Here is a 21,230-nt window from a genome sequence, read left to right as displayed (position 1 = left end):
CATCTATTATTTGAAAGGCCCAATGAAAACTTAGCCCAATACGTGTTATTCGCTATAAATTTATTTCCTCTTGTTTTTTGCCTTTTGGTGGTGCTCAAAGCTTTAGGTTTAGGGTTTTTCTGCAACTCTTGTGTCTTCTTGGCTTCTACACTTGACTACACAAGCAAACGAAAATGTTCTGATTGTGACTGTTTTTTAAATTATATTTGTAGAAGACAAAAAAAAAGGAGAAACTTGATCTTGAATCGGATATCATGAAGAAGCCTAAGTTTCTTAGTTTGCAAGAAGATGATACATTTGAGAAGATGAGACAAAGCCGTCTTCAGAAGAATAAGAGGAAGAGAGACTCAGGTTTGAATGTTTTTGAAGAGGTTGTGAAGGATCTTACTTATGGTTATATGAAGATTGGGGACGGTGACGAGATATACGGGAAACACAGAAAGAAAAAGAGGGTTTCTAAGGCTAAAGAGCTTGAAATGGCGATGACGTTAGAGGCTTTGAAGAAAGATCAAGAGAAAGGGGATATTGTTGCGAAAAATCACTCGTGGCAAGCGGCTATAAGCAGAGCTGCTGGTATCAAGATTCATGATGATCCAAAGCGATTGAAGAAGAGAATTCACAAGGAAACGAAGATGCGTGAGAAGAACACGGAGAAGTGGAAGGAAAGAGTTGACGTGCAACAGAAGTTTAGGGCAGAGAAACAGCAAAAGAGATCAGAGAATGTTATTGATAGGATTCAACAGAAGAAGATGAGGAAGATTGCTAAAAGAGAGAAAAAACTCTTGCGTCCTGGTTATTAATAGTTTCATCTATTCACTGAGTTCTTTAACCTATTTGAGTATGTTTCTCTGTTTCACTATACACTGGATTAGGAAAGCTTTTGTAAGAAATTTTGATAGAAGTTAAAGTTTCCGGTTACAAAACTCGAAGGGTCAGGAATAAAACATTGTCACACACATGAAAACAAAAAAATGTGAGATCATACTGAATCTTTATCACATTTCTACTAAGGTTACTGAATCAGGAAAACAGATTTGATCACACCAAAAAGCAAATATCGAATCAAACAATTACAAAGAGCAGAAGAAAGAAGAAACCAAAGCTGGCTGCTTTTGCAGCCTTTATTGTTATCATTTTGTGTTAGCGTAGCGATATTTCAATGCTTTTGCTGAGTTCCTCCAGCTTTGTCATCCGCAGTTTCTCGCTTTCGGTGACCAGCTGAAGAAACACATTTTCATACCAAAAGATTTCAGAAAACAATAATCATTTTGTAAAGAAAATTACAAATGGAAACAGAATGTTTCACCTCAACTAGCTTGCTAACAAATATAGCTTTCTCTTTGTTCTTTTCATTGTAAGCTTCAAGTGCTTCTTTGAATTCTCTCTCCTGTGACAACAACAACAACCAATGGTCTCAAGAATGTGCAAGAAAGATAAAGAGTTATGAACATTAACACAAACATTAGTTTACCTTTCTCTGACAACTCTGTCCTAAAGGCTTGAGTTCTCGGTTAATAGCATCGACTCTTTTCCTTATCGCGGATATCTCTTTTCTCATTGGATCGGTAAGAGCTTCAAGCTCCTGAAAATGTACAAACCAAAACTCTCTCAAAATGAAAATCTTTGTTCAAGTTCTTGAAAATGTTACAAACCAAACTTACTTCCCGAATCTCGGCTAATCTTCTAGTAGCTTCCTCAGCGAGTCCAAGCTTTTTCTGGACCCTATCCTTAACCTCCATCTTCCTCCTCTCAATCTCATCTTCCTTTGCCTTAAACAAAGCAAAAGCAGACTGTGAAAGCTCCTCTTCTTTCTCATCAATCATAGGACTGCCATTCATGCTAATGTTCCCCGAGCTCTTGATACGTTGAATAAATGGCGATTGTGGCTGCTCCAAGATCTGTCTTGTCGTAGCCATTGTTCCTCAGATCCTTTTTCTCTTCCTCAATTTACATGAGCACCAAAAGGGAGATGCCTTGTTATATAACCCAAGACTGGCCTTAAGAGCCTATCAAGACTTGTTACCGATGTATAATGACAAAAATGCCCTCTCAGTCAACCACACTATCCCTGATTAAACATATTCTAAACTTATTTAGAGACTTAGTAGGGCAAAATTTGAATCAGAAACTAATTTTGTATGAAATATATTAAGTTGGTTCATAGAAAGGAAAAACATATAGTAAAAAAAGAATACCAAGTGGGGCTAAAAGGTCTTGTAGGTTAACATGTTTATATTGAATTGGTAATACAACAATTTTCTTGAGTTGGTGTATTATAAATAGGTAGCTAAAATGTTATTCTCATTGTTTGGTTCTCAATCTATAAATAAGACAAAGATACGTATAGATAAAGTAGGGAAATGTATGGATTAGATTTAGAAAAAATATGTTAGGTGTGAAGTTGAAGGCAAAACAGAAAACAAAAAAAAGAAAGATATTACAATATGCAATTGAGTTTTCATGAAGAACAAAACTGAGAATAACAGATAGATATATAATTCTTTTTCTTTACAAAAGAAAAAGGCTAATAAAGATGTTAGAGTGCTTGTAATTGAAGGCTTCTTGTAATGTGGAGGAGACAGTGAAATATGGAGTTGTACTCTGGCTGAAACTTACGGGAAAAGCAATATTGTATATCATAATAAAATAGAAACTATTTTGAGCAAAGGCAAGATTCAAATCCTAGAAAACTTTTTAATGTTCAATAGCTAAAGTGTTCGTGACCACAAATGTTCAACGCGCATTCAATGGGCTAAAATGATTTTAGGCCCAATAGTTTAGTTTAAGCCCATTTTAGCTCCTTCCATATCTCACACCTTCCTCTTCATTTCTTCTTCACCGAGCCATTTCTTCTGTAAGCGGATTTCATCAGCATTCAGCAGCCAGACGAAACTTTTAACGATCTACCATCGAACCAGGTCTCTCATATCTTCCGATCATCTTCTCCGATTACGATTCTTTCCTTCTCGTTTTTAGATTAGCTCAGAAATTTTTCTAACCTTTTCTTCTCTGTCGATCTAACACCTGACCTCGATTTTTCGTTACCGATACCACCATTTTCGAGGTCAGAGCTACCGTTTTCGTATCTGTGTTATCATATCCGGATTAGGTTTTGATTTTATGATTACATTTGTTATAATCAGTGATTTGTTGTTTATTCGCGATCCTCGGATTTTCGCTGGATGATCTTTTGTGCTTCCTCTATACGTTTTCTAAACCTAGATTTGGATCGATTTGGTATATGAGAAGCTGTGTTTGTTACACTGTTTTTTGTGGTAACAAACACTTAACATTCTACAGCCTCCACAAGGATCCATGAGTATATGTATTTTGATTTGAATGTAGTAGCTGATACTTGGGATACAGTAATAGATTTTTTGGTGACTTCCCCATTGTATGAAATGATGATGACAAAAAGGATTTTGAGAGACAAGTACCAATAAGTGTTTCCTCATTATAGATTTTCTGTAACTGTCTGTGTGGAATCTTGAGATTACCTCTAGCATCGCTATTGTGCTGTAGATTATGTTTCTGTTAAAGTAATTCACCATTGTCGCTGATACGTGGGATACAGTAATAGTTGACACTTGATACATTAGTATCTTAATTCACCATGTTTATTTAGCAAAAACAAATTTACCATGTTATGATTGATGATGACGAAAAGGATTGTAAGAGTCCAATGTTACTCCTTATAGGTTTTCTGTAATAGTTTTTATGGAGTTTTCAAACAATTTCAGGGTTTTCAAAGTGAACGATTTTGTTAGTTCCTAGAATCTCTCTCATTCACTGTCTGCTTTAGTTAAAATGAGTTTAATGTTTTATGCACAGGATACTTCTTCATTACCATGGCAACAAGAAATGCTTTGAGAATTGTGTCTCGTAGGTTCTCTAGTGGCAAAGTTCTTAGCGAAGAGGAGAGAGCCGCTGAGAATGTTTTCATTAAGGTAAAGATCAGAAGCTTTCCTTATTGATGTGAACAATAATAGTAGACTAAGAATCCTCGAAAAAACTATAAGTATATTTACTTTCCTTTTGTGATGTTGATGATGAACACTTATTATCAAGCTCTTGTTTGATTCTATCTGTCTCTGTTGTAAACTATTAGATAATATTTGGTTTTACTTATAAGAAACTTATCTTGTGTCTTAATCGTAGAAGTTAAATCTATTTGTTATCTAAACCTTGTAGCATCTAGCTTGAACTAGAAACCTGTTACATAATACTTACTCTTTTCAAAACAATTTATATTTTTGAGTAAGTCATCTTCTGTCCTTATATTTTACCTTGTTTATGGTTTTCTACATTGCAGAAAATGGAGCAGGAGAAGCTTCAGAAGTTAGCTCGACAGGTAAATAATTCCTTTAACTCCAGTTGTTGAAACTACGAATAGCTTGTTTAGATAAAGAGAAAATTTACAGTCTTGTGTGGCTGAAACTTCTTATGAACTTACTAGGGTCCTGGAGAACAAGCAGCAGGGTCAGCAAGCGAAGCAAAGGTTGCTGGTGCAACAGCATCTGCATCAGCTGAGTCGGGCCCAAAGGTGTCAGAAGACAAGAACAGAAACTATGCGGTTGTGGCAGGTGTGGTTGCTATTGTCGGTTCGATTGGTTGGTACTTGAAAGCAGGTGGAAAGAAGCAGCCAGAGGTCCAAGAGTAAAGAGATAGATTGATTGATGGACTTGTGATGAGTGAATAAAACAGGGAGTAGCATTACTCATTCCTCCCTTGTGAGACACTTTGGAATCAAATCTTACGTTGCTGCTACTCTCTTTGAGTCTTTTCTTTTGTTTTTGTTACTTGACACAGTTTTTTTTTGTTTCCGGTTTGTTGACATTTAGTTTCTCAATCTAAACTCCAGAGACTTATTTTCGCTCTCTTTTGATCAGAATTAGGTATATCTTTATTCGGATAATCCTTCCCATCCAAACTGAAATTGTTAGTACCAACATTTTTTTTATCAGAACATATCTCGAGTACTGTGTTGATTGGATTCACATATCTTATGTTTCCAGAATCTGAACAATACAAAGAGGGAAGAGTCTGTTTTACACTACACCAAATCCTTACTCTAGGGAATTCTTCTGTATTCTCTTTAGGTTTAATTCTTAGTAAGCGAGTGAATAAGAGAATTTACTAAAGATCGTTCATAAGTGGACTATTGAAGATGTAACTAAGGCAATAGTTTGAAATATAAATGCCAATCACAAGTGGACTGATGTTTGAGTAAAAAAATCTCTTGAGAATTTCAGCAAAGTCTAAGAAGATAGTCGAATACAACAAACTAAACAACGACATAAAGATTTCGAAAGGGTACAGCAAAACCAAATGCCAAGTATACCGCATTACTCGAACAAACTGAAACCCATGTCCTGCAAATTGACACAAAACACACAACATGTGAGCCATCATTTCATTTGAAGAGATAAAAAACTGTTGTCAGAAAGAAAGTAAAACTTACATCATCGGATTCTTCTTTCTCTTCTTTCTTCTCTTCTTTCTTGGACTCAGCAGCAGGAGCACCACCACCTCCTCCACCTCCAGATGTAGCAGAAGCAACCGCAACACCACCACCACCTCCTGATGGTACTGAAGCTAACTTCTCCCTTCCAGCAGCAATTAGCTCAGCCAAGTCTTTCCCTTTCACTTCCTTCAACAAAAGCTCAATCTGAGAATCCTCTGTCTCAGCACCAACTGCAAAATCAAACATAACAATTGCCACACTCCATCAATTCTTCCTCCACCACAATTACAGCAATCACCTATAACAACACAGTCCAATACCAACACCATAATGCCTCTTATTGCATCACACTGTTCATTTCCAGCAAACATATACAATTCCTAGTTCCAATAACATTTCAAGTTAAACAAATTCTCACTACTAGAATAATCATGTATACATTCCAATGCTCAAATCAAAGTCACGAACCTGATCCAAGAATATCCTTGATATCGCCAGTGGTTGGGGAAGCTTTCCCGCTCAAGACGGCAAGCAAAAACGCAGCAACAACCTTCATTTTCTGAAGAAAAACAAAAACAGATCAAAAATCAAACATAGTACGATTACGTAGGAGAAGAAGGAGAGAGAAATGGAAATGGAGGCGCTTACTGCGGAAGTGTTGATGGATCTCGCAGGAGGCGGAGTGAGATTAGGGTTTTTAGACGGCGATGGAGAAGAAGTACGAAAAAATGAAAACTATATGATTTATATACGCTTAGGGTTTTTAATCTTATCAATGTATCTCCGAATTTAAAATTTTATTTAGGCCCAGTTCTTTCAAGCCCATATTTATATGGGCTCAATATTTCGATTGACGGGTAATATTGATGTTGAGAAGAGAACGACCAGATTATACAATTCTCTAGTTTTATTTTGTTTGATGGATGGGATTTCACCTCTAACCTCGTCTTCTATAGCACCTTCTTGGTCGATGACATCAAAAGTAGCTTCAACTCTACACCTGTTGTTTCCGAAACATCGCCTGCGTATGGCATTTCTCGGTATATGTAGTTGACAAGTGATATGTTTTGCAAGTTACTAATAAATTTGTGGTGTCAAAGTTTTAGCATAGTCTAGTTATTTTCTCATACGAATTATGATGTATTTACATATTGGACGGCATTGAAGGGGGAACAATTCAAGACTAGAATTTTTTTTTTATCCTTTTCTTACAATAATACTATTCTTGAAGTCATACGTAAGCCGAATCTGAATCTAGGTTCCAAATGAACGACAACGTATCATTAGCAAAGTCAAGGCTAGAGGTATCTCATCACCATTCGAGTCAAGATTTAAGACCATGACTAGGACCAATGCTTTTGTTGGCTACTAAAAACTCCAGAGTGACAAAGGCGATTGAGATAGAAGCAGAAATGCTAACAACAAAGTGCAAATGACATTCGGGTCAAAAACTCTTGAGAATTTCAGCAATGTCTAAAAAAGATGATCGAATACAAACTAAACAACAACAACATATAGATTTCAAAAGGTTACAATATTAAAAGAGGACAACAAAACCGGACTTTTCATGCTACTACCAGCTTACTCGAATAGACTGAAACCCATGTCCTGCAAATTAAAAACAAAAACACACACAAGTGAGCCATCATTTTTAGGTTAAATTTCAAGCTACTATTAAGATCAAGACTTTTGTTAGAAGGAAAGTAAACTTACATCATCGGATTCTTCCTTTTCTTCCTTCTTCTCTTCTTTCTTGGACTCAGCAGCAGAAGCACCACCACCTCCTCCACCTCCAGATGTAGCAGAAGCAACCGCAACACCACCTCCGCCACCAGACGGCACTGAAGCTAACTTCTCCCTTCCAGCAGCAATCAACTCAGCCAAATCTTTTCCTTTCACTTCCTTCAACAAAAGCTCAATCTGAGAATCCTCTGTCTCAGCACCAACTGCAACACCAAACAAAAACAACAATGCCACATTCCATCAATCATCCCAAACTCATTATTGTATCCCATTGTTCACTAAATCATTACTCTTAACAATACTTACGCATCTCGACTATCATAAACACCGTTTAAGTCGATAGGAACCATAAAAATCCCTAATATACATATCATTTCAGCTTAAGCAAGTTCTCAACTATCTAATAAAGATTTCAAATCGAATTCTCCAGCGACTCAAACAACGAATCTAATCATATTGTAATGAAATCGATTGCGATTCATCAAAACGAACCTGATCCAAGGATAGTCTTGATATCGGCACTGGTTGGTGAAGCTTTTCCGCTCAAAACAGCGAGCAAGTATGCGGCAACAACCTTCATCTTCTGGAAAAATAGTGAACAGATAAGTAAATGGAGAATTTGATCGGAGAAGACGATGGAGAAATTGAAATGGATTAGTGTCGTTTACCGTGGAGACTGATAGATCTCGTAGGAGATTGTGAGATTAGGGTTTTGTGCAGACGGCGATGAAGAAGTGAAGAATTAAGGAAGTATTTTTAGTTTATATACAATTAGGGTTTTCTCTACTTTGAGTCTCTCCGGGTTTAAACTATTATCGGATATGTTTAATGGGCGTTGGCCCGGTTCATCGCTAGGCCCAATATTAATTTTAAAGGTGATGAGAAAATTTCTCAATTCTTCAGTCAATAAAAACCTATTTCTTTTGCAAACTTTATAACTCTTGATAATAATGTTCATATAAGTGAAATCATAAAACAATATTGTTTGTGTAAACAAAACAATTAATCTTGTTATCACTAATAAAAGTGAAACAAATTAAATTTATAATTAGTAAATAAAGTAGATTTATGCTTTTTAAAAAAATCTTTTTTGCAGTAGCTAGATTGTGTCTATATGTGTAATCTTTTTTATTTTTTATCCTTTTAAGTAAGTTAGAAAAATCTTTAAAATGTATTATATAAAAACATTAATGGCATTGGATATGAATAATAATTAAAGATTTACAAAAATTTACCTTTTAATATATAGTAGATTTCATTCCATTTAAAATCATTTATGTAAATGAATCTTAATCCGAGAAAAAACAATTATATCTTGCATGGTCTAGAAATTATTTAAGCAGCATCGTTACATACTTAGAATCGGTATATATCTACACAACGTGTTTGCTCCACCGTATAGGAAGTTTCACAAAGAAAAAATCATAGCTAATTCTCGTTTTCTGTCTCAACCTTGTCGATCAAGTCATCTCCCATATAAGGTAAAGCTTATTCGATTGTTTAGCAATGGATCTGAAGAAGCCGAGTGCTCGAGGTGGAGATGATAAGCAGCAAATTGTTGGCGATGAACACTCTAGACGTAATAAGCTCTCCGAGGAAGACAAAGTCCGTTCTCCCATTTGCTGTATGATGGGTCATATCGATACTGGTAAAACAAAGCTGTTAGATTACATCACAGGAAATGTACAAGAAGGCGAGGCTGGAGGTACCACTCAGAAGATGGGTGCAACATATCTCTCAGCGAGAAACATCCTAGAGAAGACCATGGAACTGAAATCCGATACAAAACTTAAGGTGCCACGTCCACTGTTTATCGATACACCTGGTTACGAGTTCTACACAAATCTTCGCTCAAGAGGCTTAGGTTTGTGTGACTTTGCAATTTTGGTTGTTGACATAATGCATGGGTTAGAGCCACAAACTATAGAATGTCTAAATCTTCTGAGAATGAAGAATACGGAGTTCATTATTGCATTGAATAAGGTAAAACTGTTTGTGATTTGTTTTGTTCTATGGTGTAAATGTTTTTATGGAAAATAAAATTTTCAATGTACTTATAGGTGGATAGGCTATATGGATGGAGAATATGTGAAAATGCTCCTATCTTGGAGGCGATGAAGCAACAAACTAAAGATGTTATAAATGAATTTAACATGAGGCTGAATGAGGTAAGTTATTCATCTAGAGTTTATCATCATCTATGGGTTTGAGCTATCACTTTGTGTATATGTTGTTTCATTGGTATTACAGATTATAAACCAGTTTAAGGAGCAAGGACTCAACAGTGAGCTTTATTACAAGAATAAAGAAATGGGAGAAACTTTTAGTATTGTTCCTACTTGTGCTATTAGGTATATGAGTCTCTCTTTGTTTATTGTTTGTAATTTATCCTAAATGGTTGAGTAATTTTGGTTCTTGATATTTCAGTGGGGAAGGGATCCCAGATCTATTGTTGTTGTTGGTTCAATTGACTCAGAAAACAATGGTTGAGAAACTAATTACATATGTTGACAAAGTGCAGGTCTTGCTCCTTTTCTCTTTTAGGTAACACTTGTTTGTACAATACTTCAGCATGTTGGATTCTGATCCTTTCTTGAAACTGTTAAGCAGTGTACTGTCCTAGAGGTCAAAGTTATGGAAGGCTATGGTACAACGATTGATGTTGTGTTGGTAAATGGTGAACTCCATGAAGGTGGTCAAATCGTCGTTTGTGGTCTACAGGCAAGTAAAAACTTATTATCCAAACTCAAATAAGTAATGCATTGGATAATACTTAGAACTTAAATAATGATCTTATATCTTCTTATATTTTAGGGACCTATTGTCACAACGATTAGAGCATTACTGACTCCTCATCCAATAAAGGAGTTGCATGTGAATGTACTTATTACTGTTATTCCTTAAGAAATTATAGTTCATGCAAATACCATTACGTACTTTTTCTATACACAATGAGAATTCTTGGTCTGGTATTTCAGGGTAATCATGTACATCACGAAGTAATAAAGGCTGCAGAGTGTATCAATATTATTGCCAAGGTGATTGGACTGATACTACATTAATCTTAATTTCTAGTCTCTTTTAATTAATGATCACATCCTGAATATTATTTTCCATTTTTTGGTTGTGTTTAAAAGGACCTTGAACATGTAATTGTTGGTACTGCCCTGCATGTCGTTGGACCTGATGATGACATCGAAGCAATTAAGGAGTTGGTTATGGAAGATGTAAACTCAGTTTTGAGCAGGATTGACAAAAGTGGTGAAGGAGTTTATATACAAGCGTCTACATTAGGTTCTTTGGAAGCATTGCTTGAATTCTTGAAGTCCCCAGCTGTAAAGTTACCTGTTGGTGGTATTGGCATAGGGCCTGTGCAAAAGAAGGATGTAATGAAGGCGGGAGTGATGCTCGAGAGGAAAAAGGAATTTGCTACAATTTTGGCTTTAGACGTGGAAGTGACTACAGAGGCTCGTGAACTTGCTGACGAAATGGAAGTTAAAATCTTCTGCTCTGATATCATGTATCATTTATTCGATCAGTATCAGGCATATATATGTTGAATAATTGGTTTTTTTAGGAGCTCCAACCATTTTTTGGAGTCAAACCAAGTTCTTACTAAAATATGTATCATATTTAACCAGATTTTGTTTGTACTGAATGTACGAGCAATTTAAACAAAACAAAATTTAGAGACAAAAAAGTATATTCATTTTGCGTCTTCGTTTTATGAATATATTTTTTTTATAAAGAAATTATGTATATACTTTTCAAAGTTCTTATTGTATTGTATGGATACAATTATGAAAACAAGTGGTACACTTGTACTGATCCAATATTAATTCGATCCGCCGTTTTGCTTAGAACAGTCGACATGTCAAATCTACTTTTGGACATTCTTAGACATCAGATGGAACAAAGTTGTCGACATAATTGTGACCTCTCAGTGGGATTGGTGAAATCATGTGATCAAACATCAATACATAACTACACCGGCAAAGAATATCTGATGTTTATATTGTTACTTGGTCATATTCATAGGTATCGAGATATTATCGTGATCGTGATCGGCATAACTCAAAAGTAGATTAGAGAAGATATATATTAAAAATGTGGACTATGTGAAAATTGTAAGATTGTTAATTAGTTAGCCGTCTTTGTCATTGCTTAATTTACAGGATGCTTAATAATAAGGACCACTTTACCAAAATTGATTCCACCTCTACATCCACCACGCACTTCACATTTTCAACGTGTCTCTTTTCAATTTCTCAATCACATTTCTTTATGAATAAATAAACCCACGGGCCGCAAAGTCTTACAATTCCATATTTATCTAGTTATCCAAATAAGTAGCTTTTTTCAACTGTAACGAAATGTGCTTTATTTTGTAAATTGGACTTAGACCATGTTTAATAACGACAAGATGAAGGCAAACCAGAGCCTCTAGCTCTGGTGGTATAGGACCCTCAGCTGAGATACCCGCCATCACGAGTTCGAGCCCCGGTCACTGCGGAATTCACATGCTGCAGCGTTTCAGGAGCCGACACGTGGAGTGCCATTTGGCCAGCCACGTGGCTAGTCTGAGCGAACCGACTTGTCGAGGACTGTTAGGATATCTGGGTTATCAAAAAAAAAAAAAAAAAAAAAAAGGCAAATTAGAGATTACAAACAACAAAAAAGGCAAAGAGAGCAGGGGAAGTGTTTGTAACATTTCCCACCAGAATTCGAATCCAATAAATCATGCGTAATAATGATCTGAGTTATGGATTGTGTTTTGTCGACCCACTGATATCAAAAACAAAATTGTATAAGTATATAAACAAATAAACAAACGTTAACTAAACTTTTTTTATAGTTTTCATGTAAACTATTTAATGAATTTTTTAAACTCTTGATTTATAATATGAATGTAGTCATAATTTATTTTAAAAAGTAATAACAAAACATAAAGTTTTAAATACGTTATATATAAGTAAATTATGTGAGTAATTTTTTCAACTTTTTATATGTTTAAATAATGTGATTTATAATGAAAGTAGTCATAATTTATTATAAAACTAATAACAAAACATAAAATTTTAAATACGTTATATAAATAAATGATGTGACTAAATTTTTTCAACTTTTTATTTGTTAAAAGAATGTTAGCAAACAAAATTCCACAACTTTTTCTCAATAATTTTTCAAACTATTGCACCATTTAGACCAATAGGGTATGTGATATAACTATATATATATTCCATGTTCTAAAATAGTTTATTAGATGCCACCTCATGTTAAAACTATGGGCACCAAAACGACTTCAACATTCCCCTTACATATATTAATCATGATTCTTTAAGTCTTTTAGATGACCAAGACTTACTAAGAGTCAATTTATTTGTGGGAATATTATGATTGTGTTAATATATTATGTGTTTTGGAAAACAATTATTTTGAAATATCATGATCTTTTAAAGTGGTTCTTAATAAGATATTCATAAACAAGTACATGGTAACAGTAAAAAAATTTGGTTACGTTATGTAATAGTACAATGTTATATTGATCGTCCTAATTTTGTTCTTGACCAAGTATTAATTTGGTTTATATTATTTACTTAGATCCATAAATTTTTGTGTGGGGATTCTAAATATTATAAACCAACACTCAAATTAAATATGATTTTATTTGAGGTTGTACTTTTAATTATAAATTTATTTTCATGTTATATTTAAATAAATATATTGTTGTTTTTCTAAAAATCAAATCATAAATTAACACTACAACATGTATTAAATTAAAATAATCCGTTACCATACTTTATATTTTAAATTAAACTTTTGCGTTAAATGTTTTGTGTGAGTCCAGCCATTAGAAGAAAAATCTTCTACAAATAGAAAACATACATGTCGAAATCGAGAAAACACTAGTAAGATATTTTCATGGATTTCCCAACTTTTAATTCGGTAGATAAAAAAAAAAAATACGAACGTACTTTGGTCAGAAACCAGAAAAAAAAAATCAGAAAATAGAAAGATGTTTTTTGGAATGTCTGGCCTAAAATAAAGATATGTGTCACTATGTTACTTTCTAGCTCATTTTCAAGTGAAAGAGAAGATGAGCAGTGTCTTTCGAAAAAACGAGAGAATCTCTCCGAGGGATTGAGAAAGAGTTTTTCTTAAAATCAAGATAAATTGTTGATGGAAAGAATAAATTTTTTAGTAAAAATGAACTGAACTTTTAAAACTATTTAACAATTAATGGTTATCTATCTAATTATCCAATAAAAACTCAGATTCTTCAATCCGCAATAGTAATCACTACATTCGTATATATATAGTATACACACATTCGTGTGAAATAAGCAATGTTATCATAAACCATCCTCTTAACTTCTTAAGTAAACTATTCAAGTTTACCATAAATCTGAACGCCTTTCTTGGGTCAATTACGTAATCATATTAACTTTAAGCATTATACAATTAAGATTCCAAAGAACTTAAGACCCACTTGGCTTTGCTAAATTAAATAAGAGATAATGGTACACATAATTGTTGTCAACAAGTGTGTTTGCATGTTAACAATAATTGGTCAGTTAGAGAACAAAGACTCTATCTATGGTTTTCATTAAGTATTATTATATATCTTGACTTAATGCTTTTATGAGTCTAACTCCTTTCTTGGATCATAACCGGCAATCCACCGTTAACCGTCGCAGTTAAACCAGGCGCAAACCGGAGTGTCTCGGTTGTTTCGGGACTTGCGACCCGTGTTTCGAACCTCCTAATGATTGCCACAGCTATGGATTTCATCTCCATGATAGCCATCTCTTTCCCGATACAAACCCTAGCTCCGGCCTGGAAAACCGGGTACTTAACCGGATTCTCGGGCCGGAACTTACCTTCGTTATCCAACCACCTCTCTGGTTTAAACTCTTCGTAATCCGGGCCCCAGATCCGGTCCATCCGACCCATTGCATAAGCATGGTACGTGACTCTAGTCCCACTATTCACAAATGTACCATCAGACAAAACGTCATCGTTTAAAGCGAATTTGGAATCGAATTGAACCGGCGGAAACAATCTCATGCTCTCGTACAGCGACGCATGCAAATAATCCATCTCTCTCATTTCATCGCAACGAGCAGTGACTGAGTCAAAACCGGTCCCCATAACCCGGTCCAGTTCTTCCCGGATCCGGTTCTCCACTTCCGGATGACGGGTCAATAACCAGAAAAATCCGGTTAAACCAGCAGCTACCGTATCCCGACCAGCCAATAGAAAACTCACAACGATGTCTCGGAGATACTCATCATCGTCCTCCGCCACAACCGCCATGAATCTAGAAATCAAATCATTTTTACCCATCAAACCGGTTAACCTCCGTTGCTTGATTAAATCACCAGCTAACCGGTTTATCACATTGATAGATTCTTGAAGCTTTTTCTCAGAACCAATTCTTAAAAGCCTTTTGGTTTTCCATAACAGAGGAAACGGAGCTAAAGCTCGTTTCGCCGATAACAACGACGCCGTATCGAAAGCGACGGCGAATTCCGATATCGGAAAAGGTAACCGGAGACAATCTGGGTCAAACCCAAACGACAATTTACTAATCGTATCAAACGAGAATCTTCTAAACACATCTTGTAGATCCAAAACAGAACCAGGATTGTCGGAAAACGAAGTCAATATCGGAAGAAGACGTGTCTCGATCTCGGTCTTAACAATCTCATGAGCGAAAACTCTTACAGAAACACTTCCAAGTTCCAAACTCGCGAGTTTTCTCTGGAAACGCCACGTGTCACCATCGGAATTGAAGATTCCACGGCCTAAAAGATCACCGAGGATAACAGAGAATTGTTTGCCTTTTGGGTAATTGTGGAAATTGGTTTTGAGGATATGTTCAACGTTTGATGGATTCGCTGTGATAACGCTGTTTAAGACGTGTACTTTGATCGTTGACGTCGGAGACCGCCGGAGAAGATGAGTGTACCAATCACTGAGATTGATGAAGTCTTTTTTCCAGCTTGAAGTGAGATAAGCATGACAGATCTCGCAGTTGCAGTAACGTAGTTTTTGAAGGAAGAGTAAGTGAAAGAGTGAGAATATTATGATGAAGAAGAAGGAGACGATGGTGAATGATATGATTAGTAACATTGTTGATGAGGAGACAAAGAGAAAGAGAGATGATGTATGAGGAAGGTGAGAGGAAAGAGATGAGTTTGTGTTATGAGAAAACTTTTGAGTCAATTAAATAGAGATTCTTTTTTTTTTTTTTTTTCTTAATCTCATTTATTCTGGACAGAGACATGTGTTCTCTAATATTTAGTTAAAACATATTTTCAAGACCAGAAAGTGAAGAGCGCAGAAATTAACAAGAAATGTTTTGAAAACAATTCATGTGACAAAAAAATTTGAAGGTTTTTTGATAAAGTTAAAAAACAGTTTTGCATTATTTTGATCTTTAGATTCCTCATTTTCAGCCAACAATTTCAACTTTGTTTATATATTTATGTTGTCGACATGAAGTACCTTAATTATATCGACAAAAAGATTCTTTATTTGATTTTCGTACATACGAAATAAGACTTTGTCAATTATGATTATAGATGTCTTGCATTATTTTGTTGGGTAATTCAGATACATGACTATAATATTGTGATAGTTGATTAAGTAAATGTATAAATTTTAAAAGAAAAAATCAACATTAAAATGAGGTGATGATTTTTAAAAACAACATTAAATTGAGGTGATGATTTTTAAATAACATGTTATGTTTTCTAAAACATGTTATGATGAGTAAAATAAGGTGCTACTTTCCAAAAAGACATATTATTTTAGAAAATAGTACTAGTACTCATTGTTATTGTACTAGAAGTCTAAAATCATTTACCTAATCTAATAGTACTACTAAATATTTGTGGTAATTTAATACACATTCATTTTTGAAATGTATCCTTATTTTTTTATTGGGACATGCCAAAACGTTTTACTATTTAGTCGATTATCAAGATTATGAATATATTTTTTTAAAATAACATATCAAATACAGTATACCTTTAAACTACTATTACCAGATTTTGTATTTGAATTAGAATCAATTTTGTTGTTTTGGTAAATTGCTGGTTGAATATGCTGTAAATATTATAACATTTAAGTGACCAACAAAATAGAAAAATAGTAGTAACATTTAATTTGTAAGATTTTACTTCAAATGCCATTAATATACTTCCTATCTTCCATTTTCTAAGTTATGTTTTGCTAAAAACGCATATTTAAGAATTTTTGTTTCAAAATGATAATTTAATATTTTAATTTAATCAACTCAACAAATCATAGAATACTGCATATACAAATGATCAAAAAAATTAAATACATAAATGTTTTGCAAAACATCTGATATGAGTGACATAAAAAGTATTGACTTTATTTATGTTATTAGAAATAACCTACTAAGTAACATGATAAAAATACCCCAAAAACATTCTTTTGTGGACGCGGCGTAACAAAAATTTATTTTGAGGGATCTGTAATGAAATTTTATCAAATATAAACATAAAATTAAAATATACTTTTGAGGGATCGGCAAAGAATTATAAGAAAATATGAACTGAATAAAATTATAAGATAGTAAGAAATCTTTGTTTGTTTTTTTTACACGAGAGAAATATTTTATTTTTAAGTAATATTTTAAATAAATAACAAATTATAAGAAAATTGTTTGTATTACTGACATTTCTATGCTATAACTCGAATTAAAATTTCCATAAATTGAAAAAAATATATTAATGTTTTAAAATTGTAACGTCTACATAGACAGTTGGAGTTGTGTTCGTTAACACGTTTCCCAAAGTTATTCGTGTATTTTGCTAACTCATTTCCGAACGGTTACGTTCACCAACCAAGCTATTCATGCCAATTTTTTAATCTAGTTACTATTCAAACAAAATGCCAAACTACACCAAACTAATGGCCAATATTTTTTATCGATATTAATTACATTTATAATATTTATAATGTTCAATCATACTTTTAGTGTAAAGTAGATTCGAACCTTAACCTAAAACATAATAAACCTTCAAAACCTAAAGAATCGAACAATTTAGTTTGAACCATGCATCAAAACCTTTTTTTGTTTTTACTTGTAATTGCAAAATAATTATCGGTGTATCATAACAAAACTATTTGGTAAACTTGTTTTGATTTCTGCTTAAGGTACCTTCACGAAGAAGAAAAAACAAAGAAAAAAAACATGTGCTTCATAGAATTAAACACGTGAGTTTAAAAGACGGTGTTGAAGTTAGCAAGTGGTCATGTGTTCAGAGTATATAACCGCAAATGGGACATTGGTTTATGCAATTTGCATGTCGACACGCGTCTCTCATGCACTGAACTAGCTGTTTCCAGTTGACGTTATTAGTCGTTACTTCGAGAGTCAGAAAAAAAACTTTAATAGCTTCGACAAAGCCAAAATAAAATGTTTTGGTTACCCATTTCCACTTGTAGAGAGACTTTTAACTGATATCTTACAAGTCGCTTCGTTCTTGTCCAATCGACATATTTGCAATTCGTATCTATTTTAAAGTTAAAAAGTAGACGCCTTTTTTTGTAAGATTTTAAAACATCTTTTTTTCTAGAAAAAAAAATCGTAGTAAAAATTAAGGAATAAAGCTAAATTTTACCATAGTAGTATTATACTTTTAAAATTTAAACCCTTTTCCAAATAAAAACATATGTTTTCATAACTCATAAGATAATTTAGAAATCAGAAAAATCAATAACTAAAATAAAAATGTTACTGCCTTACAGTCTTAGACATTTCCTACATGACCAACTTTTTGAAAGAACATCATAAATTCTAATATTGCAATGATTTACATCAGCGAACTTTTTTTATGAAAGAAAAACAGATTGAAGATTAGAATATGAATGACAAATTTAGTTTAACAAATAGGGATTGTTGATTTGGTTAATAAAAACCCAAACATACCTTTTTTCTAAATGTATAAAATAGTGGTGGTTCTAAAACAACAATCTCAAGATTCTCTGATAAATCATACTTAAACTTCGAATGATTGTGGCGGTTAAGACTTACAAATCTGTTTGAGATTTAGACCTTTTTTGTTTATCGTTCAAAAACTGTAATATCTATTAGTGTAAATTGAAAAAAATAGAACAATATGCGGCGAACAAACTATATATCAACGTAAAGATAAATTTGGTATGCATAGGTTTACTGCATACTCCAAAAATAAAATGGTTTAATATGTTAGATGTTTAGTCCATTTTGCACACAGCATATATTCAAAGCCTAAAGTTACACATATAGAAAGCGAAATCATGCAAGATACTCTAGATATTTGCTTTTGTTAGCTTCATCCCTTTTATGATTTAAAATAAAATTAAAATTAAAAACAATCGGCAGTTTGAGTTTTGAGGTCAAAGTGATCGAAGCGTGGAGGGTCTAAATTAATTTGGGCCTGAAAAGAATTAGAGGCCCATAAGCCACAGAGTTATTATCCACTTTTCCTCTTCCACCGAGAGAGAAGCGACAGAGTGAGGCCATGCCTGTGTCCGTACATTCCGTTATCGCCACGAACCTAGCCACTACACTATCATCGAATTACCGGAATGTTTCTCGCCGTAGAACTATCTCCACCTCTGTGAATTGTTCGGTGGAGATTACGGAGGCTGATCGGTCGGTGAAACTGAAGAACGGGAACGATTCACTGGAGATATGCAGAGTTCTCAACGGGATGTGGCAAACGAGCGGAGGATGGGGGAAGATTGATCGAAACGACGCCGTTGATTCAATGCTTCGTTACGCCGATGCTGGTCTCTCTACTTTCGATATGGCTGATCACTGTAAGTAGCTAACAAGTGAAATTGAATATTCAGAATTGACTTGAAATTGAAAGGTTTTGTGTGGAGATTAGTAATAGAACTGTGCTTAGTTTTGATCTTGATGACCTTCAATGTGTGGAGCTATGTTTTGGTCACAGAAGAATTGAATTGTGTGGAGATTAGTGAAATAGAGTTGTGCTTAGTTTGTTTTCTATGATGTTCAGATGGTCCTGCTGAAGATCTTTACGGTATTTTTATCAATAGAGTTCGTCGAGAGCGTCCACCGGAGTACTTGGAGAAGATTAAAGGGTAAGCAAATTTAGTCCAATTGATTAGAATTTGTATAAGATATGGTAGGGTGGCTTAATGGTTAGGCTATATTTAATGATGTAGTTTGACAAAATGGGTGCCTCCTCCAATAAAGATGACAAGTAGCTATGTTCGTCAGAACATCGATATATCGAGGAAGAGAATGGATGTGGCTGCTCTTGATATGCTTCAGTTTCACTGGTGTGTGTTACTCTCGTCGCTTAATTGCTAGTCGTTGACGTTTCCTATCTTCTTGCTAAAGTAAACCTGTGATGTGGGAATAGGTGGGATTATGCGAATGACGGCTATCTTGATGCACTGAAACATCTCACAGACTTGAAGGAAGAAGGTAAGCGAGAGGGGCTATATCTTTCTCCTTTGTTGTGATTGTCTATTTGTTTATCTATTGGGCTGCTTTAAGTGTAGTATTGAAATGCTTTCAGGGAAAATCAAGACTGTTGCTTTGACTAATTTTGATACAGAGAGACTTCAGAAAATCTTAGAGAATGGAATCCCTGTCGTTAGCAATCAGGTGAATGTCAGCCCGATGTCCGAACATTATATATGGCCTTTATTCGGACTCTTTTTTTTTTTTTTGTAAATCTCTAACTCTCTGTGCAAACTCTTTCCAGGTGCAACACTCCATCGTAGACATGCGTCCTCAACAGAGAATGGCTCAGCTTTGCGAGCTTACAGGGGTCAAACTTATAACGTAATTATACTTTATGAAATTCTTTTTTGATTTCTCTCTTTAAAACTGATTTAACAACACATCGTTGGTCTTTGTGTGTAGATATGGGACAGTTATGGGTGGTCTCTTGTCAGAGAAGTTTCTTGATACCAATCTAACAATCCCTTTTGCTGGCCCTCGCTTGAATACTCCATCTCTCCAAAAATACAAAAGGGTAAGAGTCCAATGGCCGTTCTTGTTTTATGAGTTTAGGATGGCTGATGCATGATCATCCTACTTTGTACTGTTTTAAGATTTTTGAGAGTTACATTACAGATGGTTGATGCATGGGGAGGGTGGAATCTATTTCAAGGTTTACTTCGAACAATGAAGACCATATCCACAAAACATGGAGTCTCTATACCAACAGTGGCTGTGAGATATGTACTAGATCAGGTATTTGTTCTTCCTCACATTACTCTTTACTCTTAAGGCCAATCTGGTTTTTGATTTGTCGGAAAAATGAAAATATCATCTCAGCAAGGAGTTGGTGGATCAATGATTGGAGTGAGACTCGGGTTAGCGGAACACATACAAGACGCAAATGCTATATTCTCATTGGTATTGGATGAAGAAGATGTTAATAGCATACAAGAGGTTACCAAGAAAGGTAAAGATCTTCTCCAAGTGATTGGTGACTGCGGAGACGAATACCGACGTATATGATGTGTAGCTATGTACTCTATACTGTATACAATATCATCAACTCATGTAATTACACTTTTATGTGTAGAGGAATCATTTTTACATTTATAAGACTTCTCTGGCTTTATTTCTTTTGCTTCTATGCATGTTTGGAGAGACAATACTAATATAAACCACAAAGCTACATGTAAGCTATAGAGTAAACATGTTTAAGGTAAGTAAACATAGTTTTATCATAAAAAAAACTTAGCAATTCTTTGATTCAAAGGAAAACTTGGCAAATACCACTTCTTATTGAAAAACTAGTTTACTAATTATTCAGAGGACATGACCAAGATAACTATGAAAACAAAATTTATGAAAAGAAAGGTTTGACGGGCACCTAGCTCCCAGCACATCTTCTTTTGGAGGTTTCACCACCAGACTACTTCACAGCTGGCTTTGAGTCAAACTTGGAACATACTCAAACAAATTTGGCATAGATGATGTGAATCCAGAATACACCTGTTCAACTTT

At 34.5% G+C, this 21,230-nt stretch overlaps 8 protein-coding genes and 1 non-coding gene across 20 annotated transcripts; 5 read left to right on the top strand and 4 right to left on the bottom strand.

Annotated features, from left to right (window-relative positions):
- Window positions 1-254: 254 nt before the first annotated feature.
- On the top strand, window positions 255-800 carry AT2G27750 (Surfeit locus protein 6; the record flags this gene model as incomplete). Its single annotated transcript, NM_128334.1, has 1 exon — window positions 255-800. The coding sequence occupies one exon, from the start codon at window positions 255-257 to the stop codon at window positions 798-800; it is 546 nt and encodes a 181-aa protein (NP_180343.1).
- Window positions 801-858: 58 nt separating this feature from the next.
- AT2G27740 (RAB6-interacting golgin (DUF662)) lies at window positions 859-2,203 on the bottom strand. Of its 2 annotated transcripts, NM_128333.4 has the most exons (4): window positions 1,662-2,203; window positions 1,472-1,582; window positions 1,307-1,387; window positions 859-1,218 (listed from the first exon to the last, which is right to left on the bottom strand). In NM_128333.4, the coding sequence occupies exons 1-4, from the start codon at window positions 1,914-1,916 to the stop codon at window positions 1,141-1,143; spliced, it is 525 nt and encodes a 174-aa protein (NP_180342.1). In that variant the 5' UTR covers window positions 1,917-2,203; the 3' UTR covers window positions 859-1,140. The 2 variants fall into 2 exon arrangements, with proteins under 2 accessions (NP_180342.1, NP_001325384.1); NM_001336125.1 differs by lacking the exons at window positions 859-1,218; window positions 1,307-1,387 and having other exon boundaries at window positions 1,389-1,582; window positions 1,662-1,984.
- A 476-nt stretch (window positions 2,204-2,679) lies between these two features.
- Window positions 2,680-4,988, top strand: AT2G27730 (copper ion binding protein). 4 transcript variants are annotated; one of them, NM_128332.4, is made up of 4 exons: window positions 2,680-2,918; window positions 3,832-3,947; window positions 4,313-4,351; window positions 4,457-4,988. In NM_128332.4, the coding sequence occupies exons 2-4, from the start codon at window positions 3,849-3,851 to the stop codon at window positions 4,658-4,660; spliced, it is 342 nt and encodes a 113-aa protein (NP_565657.1). In that variant the 5' UTR covers window positions 2,680-2,918; window positions 3,832-3,848; the 3' UTR covers window positions 4,661-4,988. The 4 variants fall into 4 exon arrangements, with proteins under 4 accessions (NP_565657.1, NP_001324202.1, NP_001324201.1 ...); NM_001336122.1 differs by having other exon boundaries at window positions 3,070-3,947; NM_001336124.1 differs by having other exon boundaries at window positions 2,691-3,064; window positions 4,457-4,977.
- An 81-nt stretch (window positions 4,989-5,069) lies between these two features.
- Window positions 5,070-6,486, bottom strand: AT2G27720 (60S acidic ribosomal protein family; the record flags this gene model as incomplete). 4 transcript variants are annotated; one of them, NM_001161064.2, is made up of 4 exons in its annotated part: window positions 5,070-5,372; window positions 5,462-5,694; window positions 5,763-5,798; window positions 5,933-6,020. In NM_001161064.2, the coding sequence occupies 4 exons, from the start codon at window positions 6,018-6,020 to the stop codon at window positions 5,346-5,348; spliced, it is 384 nt and encodes a 127-aa protein (NP_001154536.1). In that variant the 3' UTR covers window positions 5,070-5,345. The 4 variants fall into 4 exon arrangements, with proteins under 4 accessions (NP_001154536.1, NP_180340.1, NP_001325177.1 ...); NM_128331.4 differs by lacking the exon at window positions 5,763-5,798 and adding an exon at window positions 6,113-6,486 and having other exon boundaries at window positions 5,125-5,372; window positions 5,933-6,023; NM_001336121.1 differs by adding an exon at window positions 6,113-6,312 and having other exon boundaries at window positions 5,138-5,372; window positions 5,462-5,844; window positions 5,933-6,023.
- Window positions 6,487-6,743: 257 nt separating this feature from the next.
- On the bottom strand, window positions 6,744-8,082 carry AT2G27710 (60S acidic ribosomal protein family). Of its 4 annotated transcripts, NM_001202692.1 has the most exons (5): window positions 7,876-8,082; window positions 7,700-7,790; window positions 7,297-7,410; window positions 7,178-7,245; window positions 6,849-7,072 (listed from the first exon to the last, which is right to left on the bottom strand). In NM_001202692.1, exons 2-5 carry the CDS (start codon window positions 7,785-7,787, stop codon window positions 7,046-7,048), a joined length of 297 nt encoding a protein of 98 aa, NP_001189621.1. In that variant the 5' UTR covers window positions 7,788-7,790; window positions 7,876-8,082; the 3' UTR covers window positions 6,849-7,045. The 4 variants fall into 4 exon arrangements, with proteins under 4 accessions (NP_180339.1, NP_001189621.1, NP_850106.1 ...); NM_128330.4 differs by having other exon boundaries at window positions 6,744-7,072; window positions 7,178-7,410; NM_179775.2 differs by having other exon boundaries at window positions 7,178-7,410; window positions 7,700-7,787.
- A 631-nt stretch (window positions 8,083-8,713) lies between these two features.
- Window positions 8,714-10,767, top strand: AT2G27700 (eukaryotic translation initiation factor 2 family protein / eIF-2 family protein; the record flags this gene model as incomplete). Of its 2 annotated transcripts, none has more annotated exons than NM_128329.1 (8): window positions 8,714-9,190; window positions 9,268-9,375; window positions 9,458-9,558; window positions 9,635-9,728; window positions 9,818-9,928; window positions 10,022-10,087; window positions 10,186-10,245; window positions 10,345-10,767. In NM_128329.1, the coding sequence occupies 8 exons, from the start codon at window positions 8,714-8,716 to the stop codon at window positions 10,765-10,767; spliced, it is 1,440 nt and encodes a 479-aa protein (NP_180338.1). The 2 variants fall into 2 exon arrangements, with proteins under 2 accessions (NP_180338.1, NP_001118399.1); NM_001124927.1 differs by having other exon boundaries at window positions 9,815-9,928.
- An 870-nt stretch (window positions 10,768-11,637) lies between these two features.
- On the top strand, window positions 11,638-12,054 carry AT2G00840. Its single transcript, NR_143691.1, has one exon. It is a non-coding gene; the product is annotated as an uncharacterized misc_RNA (transcript).
- A 1,381-nt stretch (window positions 12,055-13,435) lies between these two features.
- CYP94C1 (cytochrome P450, family 94, subfamily C, polypeptide 1) lies at window positions 13,436-15,437 on the bottom strand. The gene has a single exon (NM_128328.3). It carries the CDS (start codon window positions 15,341-15,343, stop codon window positions 13,856-13,858), a length of 1,488 nt encoding a protein of 495 aa, NP_180337.1. The 5' UTR covers window positions 15,344-15,437; the 3' UTR covers window positions 13,436-13,855.
- A 3,191-nt stretch (window positions 15,438-18,628) lies between these two features.
- AT2G27680 (NAD(P)-linked oxidoreductase superfamily protein) lies at window positions 18,629-20,973 on the top strand. The gene is made up of 9 exons (NM_128327.5): window positions 18,629-19,051; window positions 19,255-19,339; window positions 19,424-19,540; window positions 19,624-19,688; window positions 19,783-19,871; window positions 19,972-20,051; window positions 20,133-20,244; window positions 20,346-20,465; window positions 20,550-20,973. Exons 1-9 carry the CDS (start codon window positions 18,751-18,753, stop codon window positions 20,733-20,735), a joined length of 1,155 nt encoding a protein of 384 aa, NP_565656.1. The 5' UTR covers window positions 18,629-18,750; the 3' UTR covers window positions 20,736-20,973.
- The last annotated feature ends 257 nt before the right edge of the window (window positions 20,974-21,230 follow it).

This window comes from Arabidopsis thaliana, chromosome 2 (assembly GCF_000001735.4).
Source record: "Arabidopsis thaliana chromosome 2, partial sequence".
In the NCBI taxonomy this organism is placed as follows: domain Eukaryota; kingdom Viridiplantae; phylum Streptophyta; class Magnoliopsida; order Brassicales; family Brassicaceae; genus Arabidopsis; species Arabidopsis thaliana.
The sequence above is the reverse complement of the archived record's forward strand: the minus strand, read 5'-3'. Positions and strand labels throughout refer to the sequence as shown.

What these genes read in the sequence shown, in the direction of transcription:
- AT2G27740 (NM_128333.4), bottom strand. Translation starts at nt 1,916, where the DNA reads ATGGCTACGACAAGACAGATCTTGGAGCAGCCACAATCGCCATTTATT. An exon ending in GATTAGCCGAGATTCGGGAA is followed by an intron (nt 1,583 to 1,661) that starts GTAAGTTTGGTT and finishes GTACATTTTCAG; the next exon opens with GAGCTTGAAGCTCTTACCGA. An exon ending in TTGTTAGCAAGCTAGTTGAG is followed by an intron (nt 1,219 to 1,306) that starts GTGAAACATTCT and finishes GTGTTTCTTCAG; the next exon opens with CTGGTCACCGAAAGCGAGAA.
- AT2G27730 (NM_128332.4), top strand. Translation starts at nt 3,849, where the DNA reads ATGGCAACAAGAAATGCTTTGAGAATTGTGTCTCGTAGGTTCTCTAGT. An exon ending in CTGAGAATGTTTTCATTAAG is followed by an intron (nt 3,948 to 4,312) that starts GTAAAGATCAGA and finishes TCTACATTGCAG; the next exon opens with AAAATGGAGCAGGAGAAGCT. An exon ending in TTCAGAAGTTAGCTCGACAG is followed by an intron (nt 4,352 to 4,456) that starts GTAAATAATTCC and finishes TGAACTTACTAG; the next exon opens with GGTCCTGGAGAACAAGCAGC.
- AT2G27710 (NM_128330.4), bottom strand. Translation starts at nt 7,787, where the DNA reads ATGAAGGTTGTTGCCGCATACTTGCTCGCTGTTTTGAGCGGAAAAGCT. An exon ending in CAAGACTATCCTTGGATCAG is followed by an intron (nt 7,411 to 7,699) that starts GTTCGTTTTGAT and finishes TTGGTGTTGCAG; the next exon opens with TTGGTGCTGAGACAGAGGAT. An exon ending in AAAAGGAAGAATCCGATGAT is followed by an intron (nt 7,073 to 7,177) that starts GTAAGTTTACTT and finishes TTTAATTTGCAG; the next exon opens with GACATGGGTTTCAGTCTATT.
- CYP94C1 (NM_128328.3), bottom strand. Translation starts at nt 15,343, where the DNA reads ATGTTACTAATCATATCATTCACCATCGTCTCCTTCTTCTTCATCATA.
- AT2G27680 (NM_128327.5), top strand. Translation starts at nt 18,751, where the DNA reads ATGCCTGTGTCCGTACATTCCGTTATCGCCACGAACCTAGCCACTACA. An exon ending in GATATGCTTCAGTTTCACTG is followed by an intron (nt 19,541 to 19,623) that starts GTGTGTGTTACT and finishes ATGTGGGAATAG; the next exon opens with GTGGGATTATGCGAATGACG. An exon ending in CTCTCCAAAAATACAAAAGG is followed by an intron (nt 20,245 to 20,345) that starts GTAAGAGTCCAA and finishes GTTACATTACAG; the next exon opens with ATGGTTGATGCATGGGGAGG.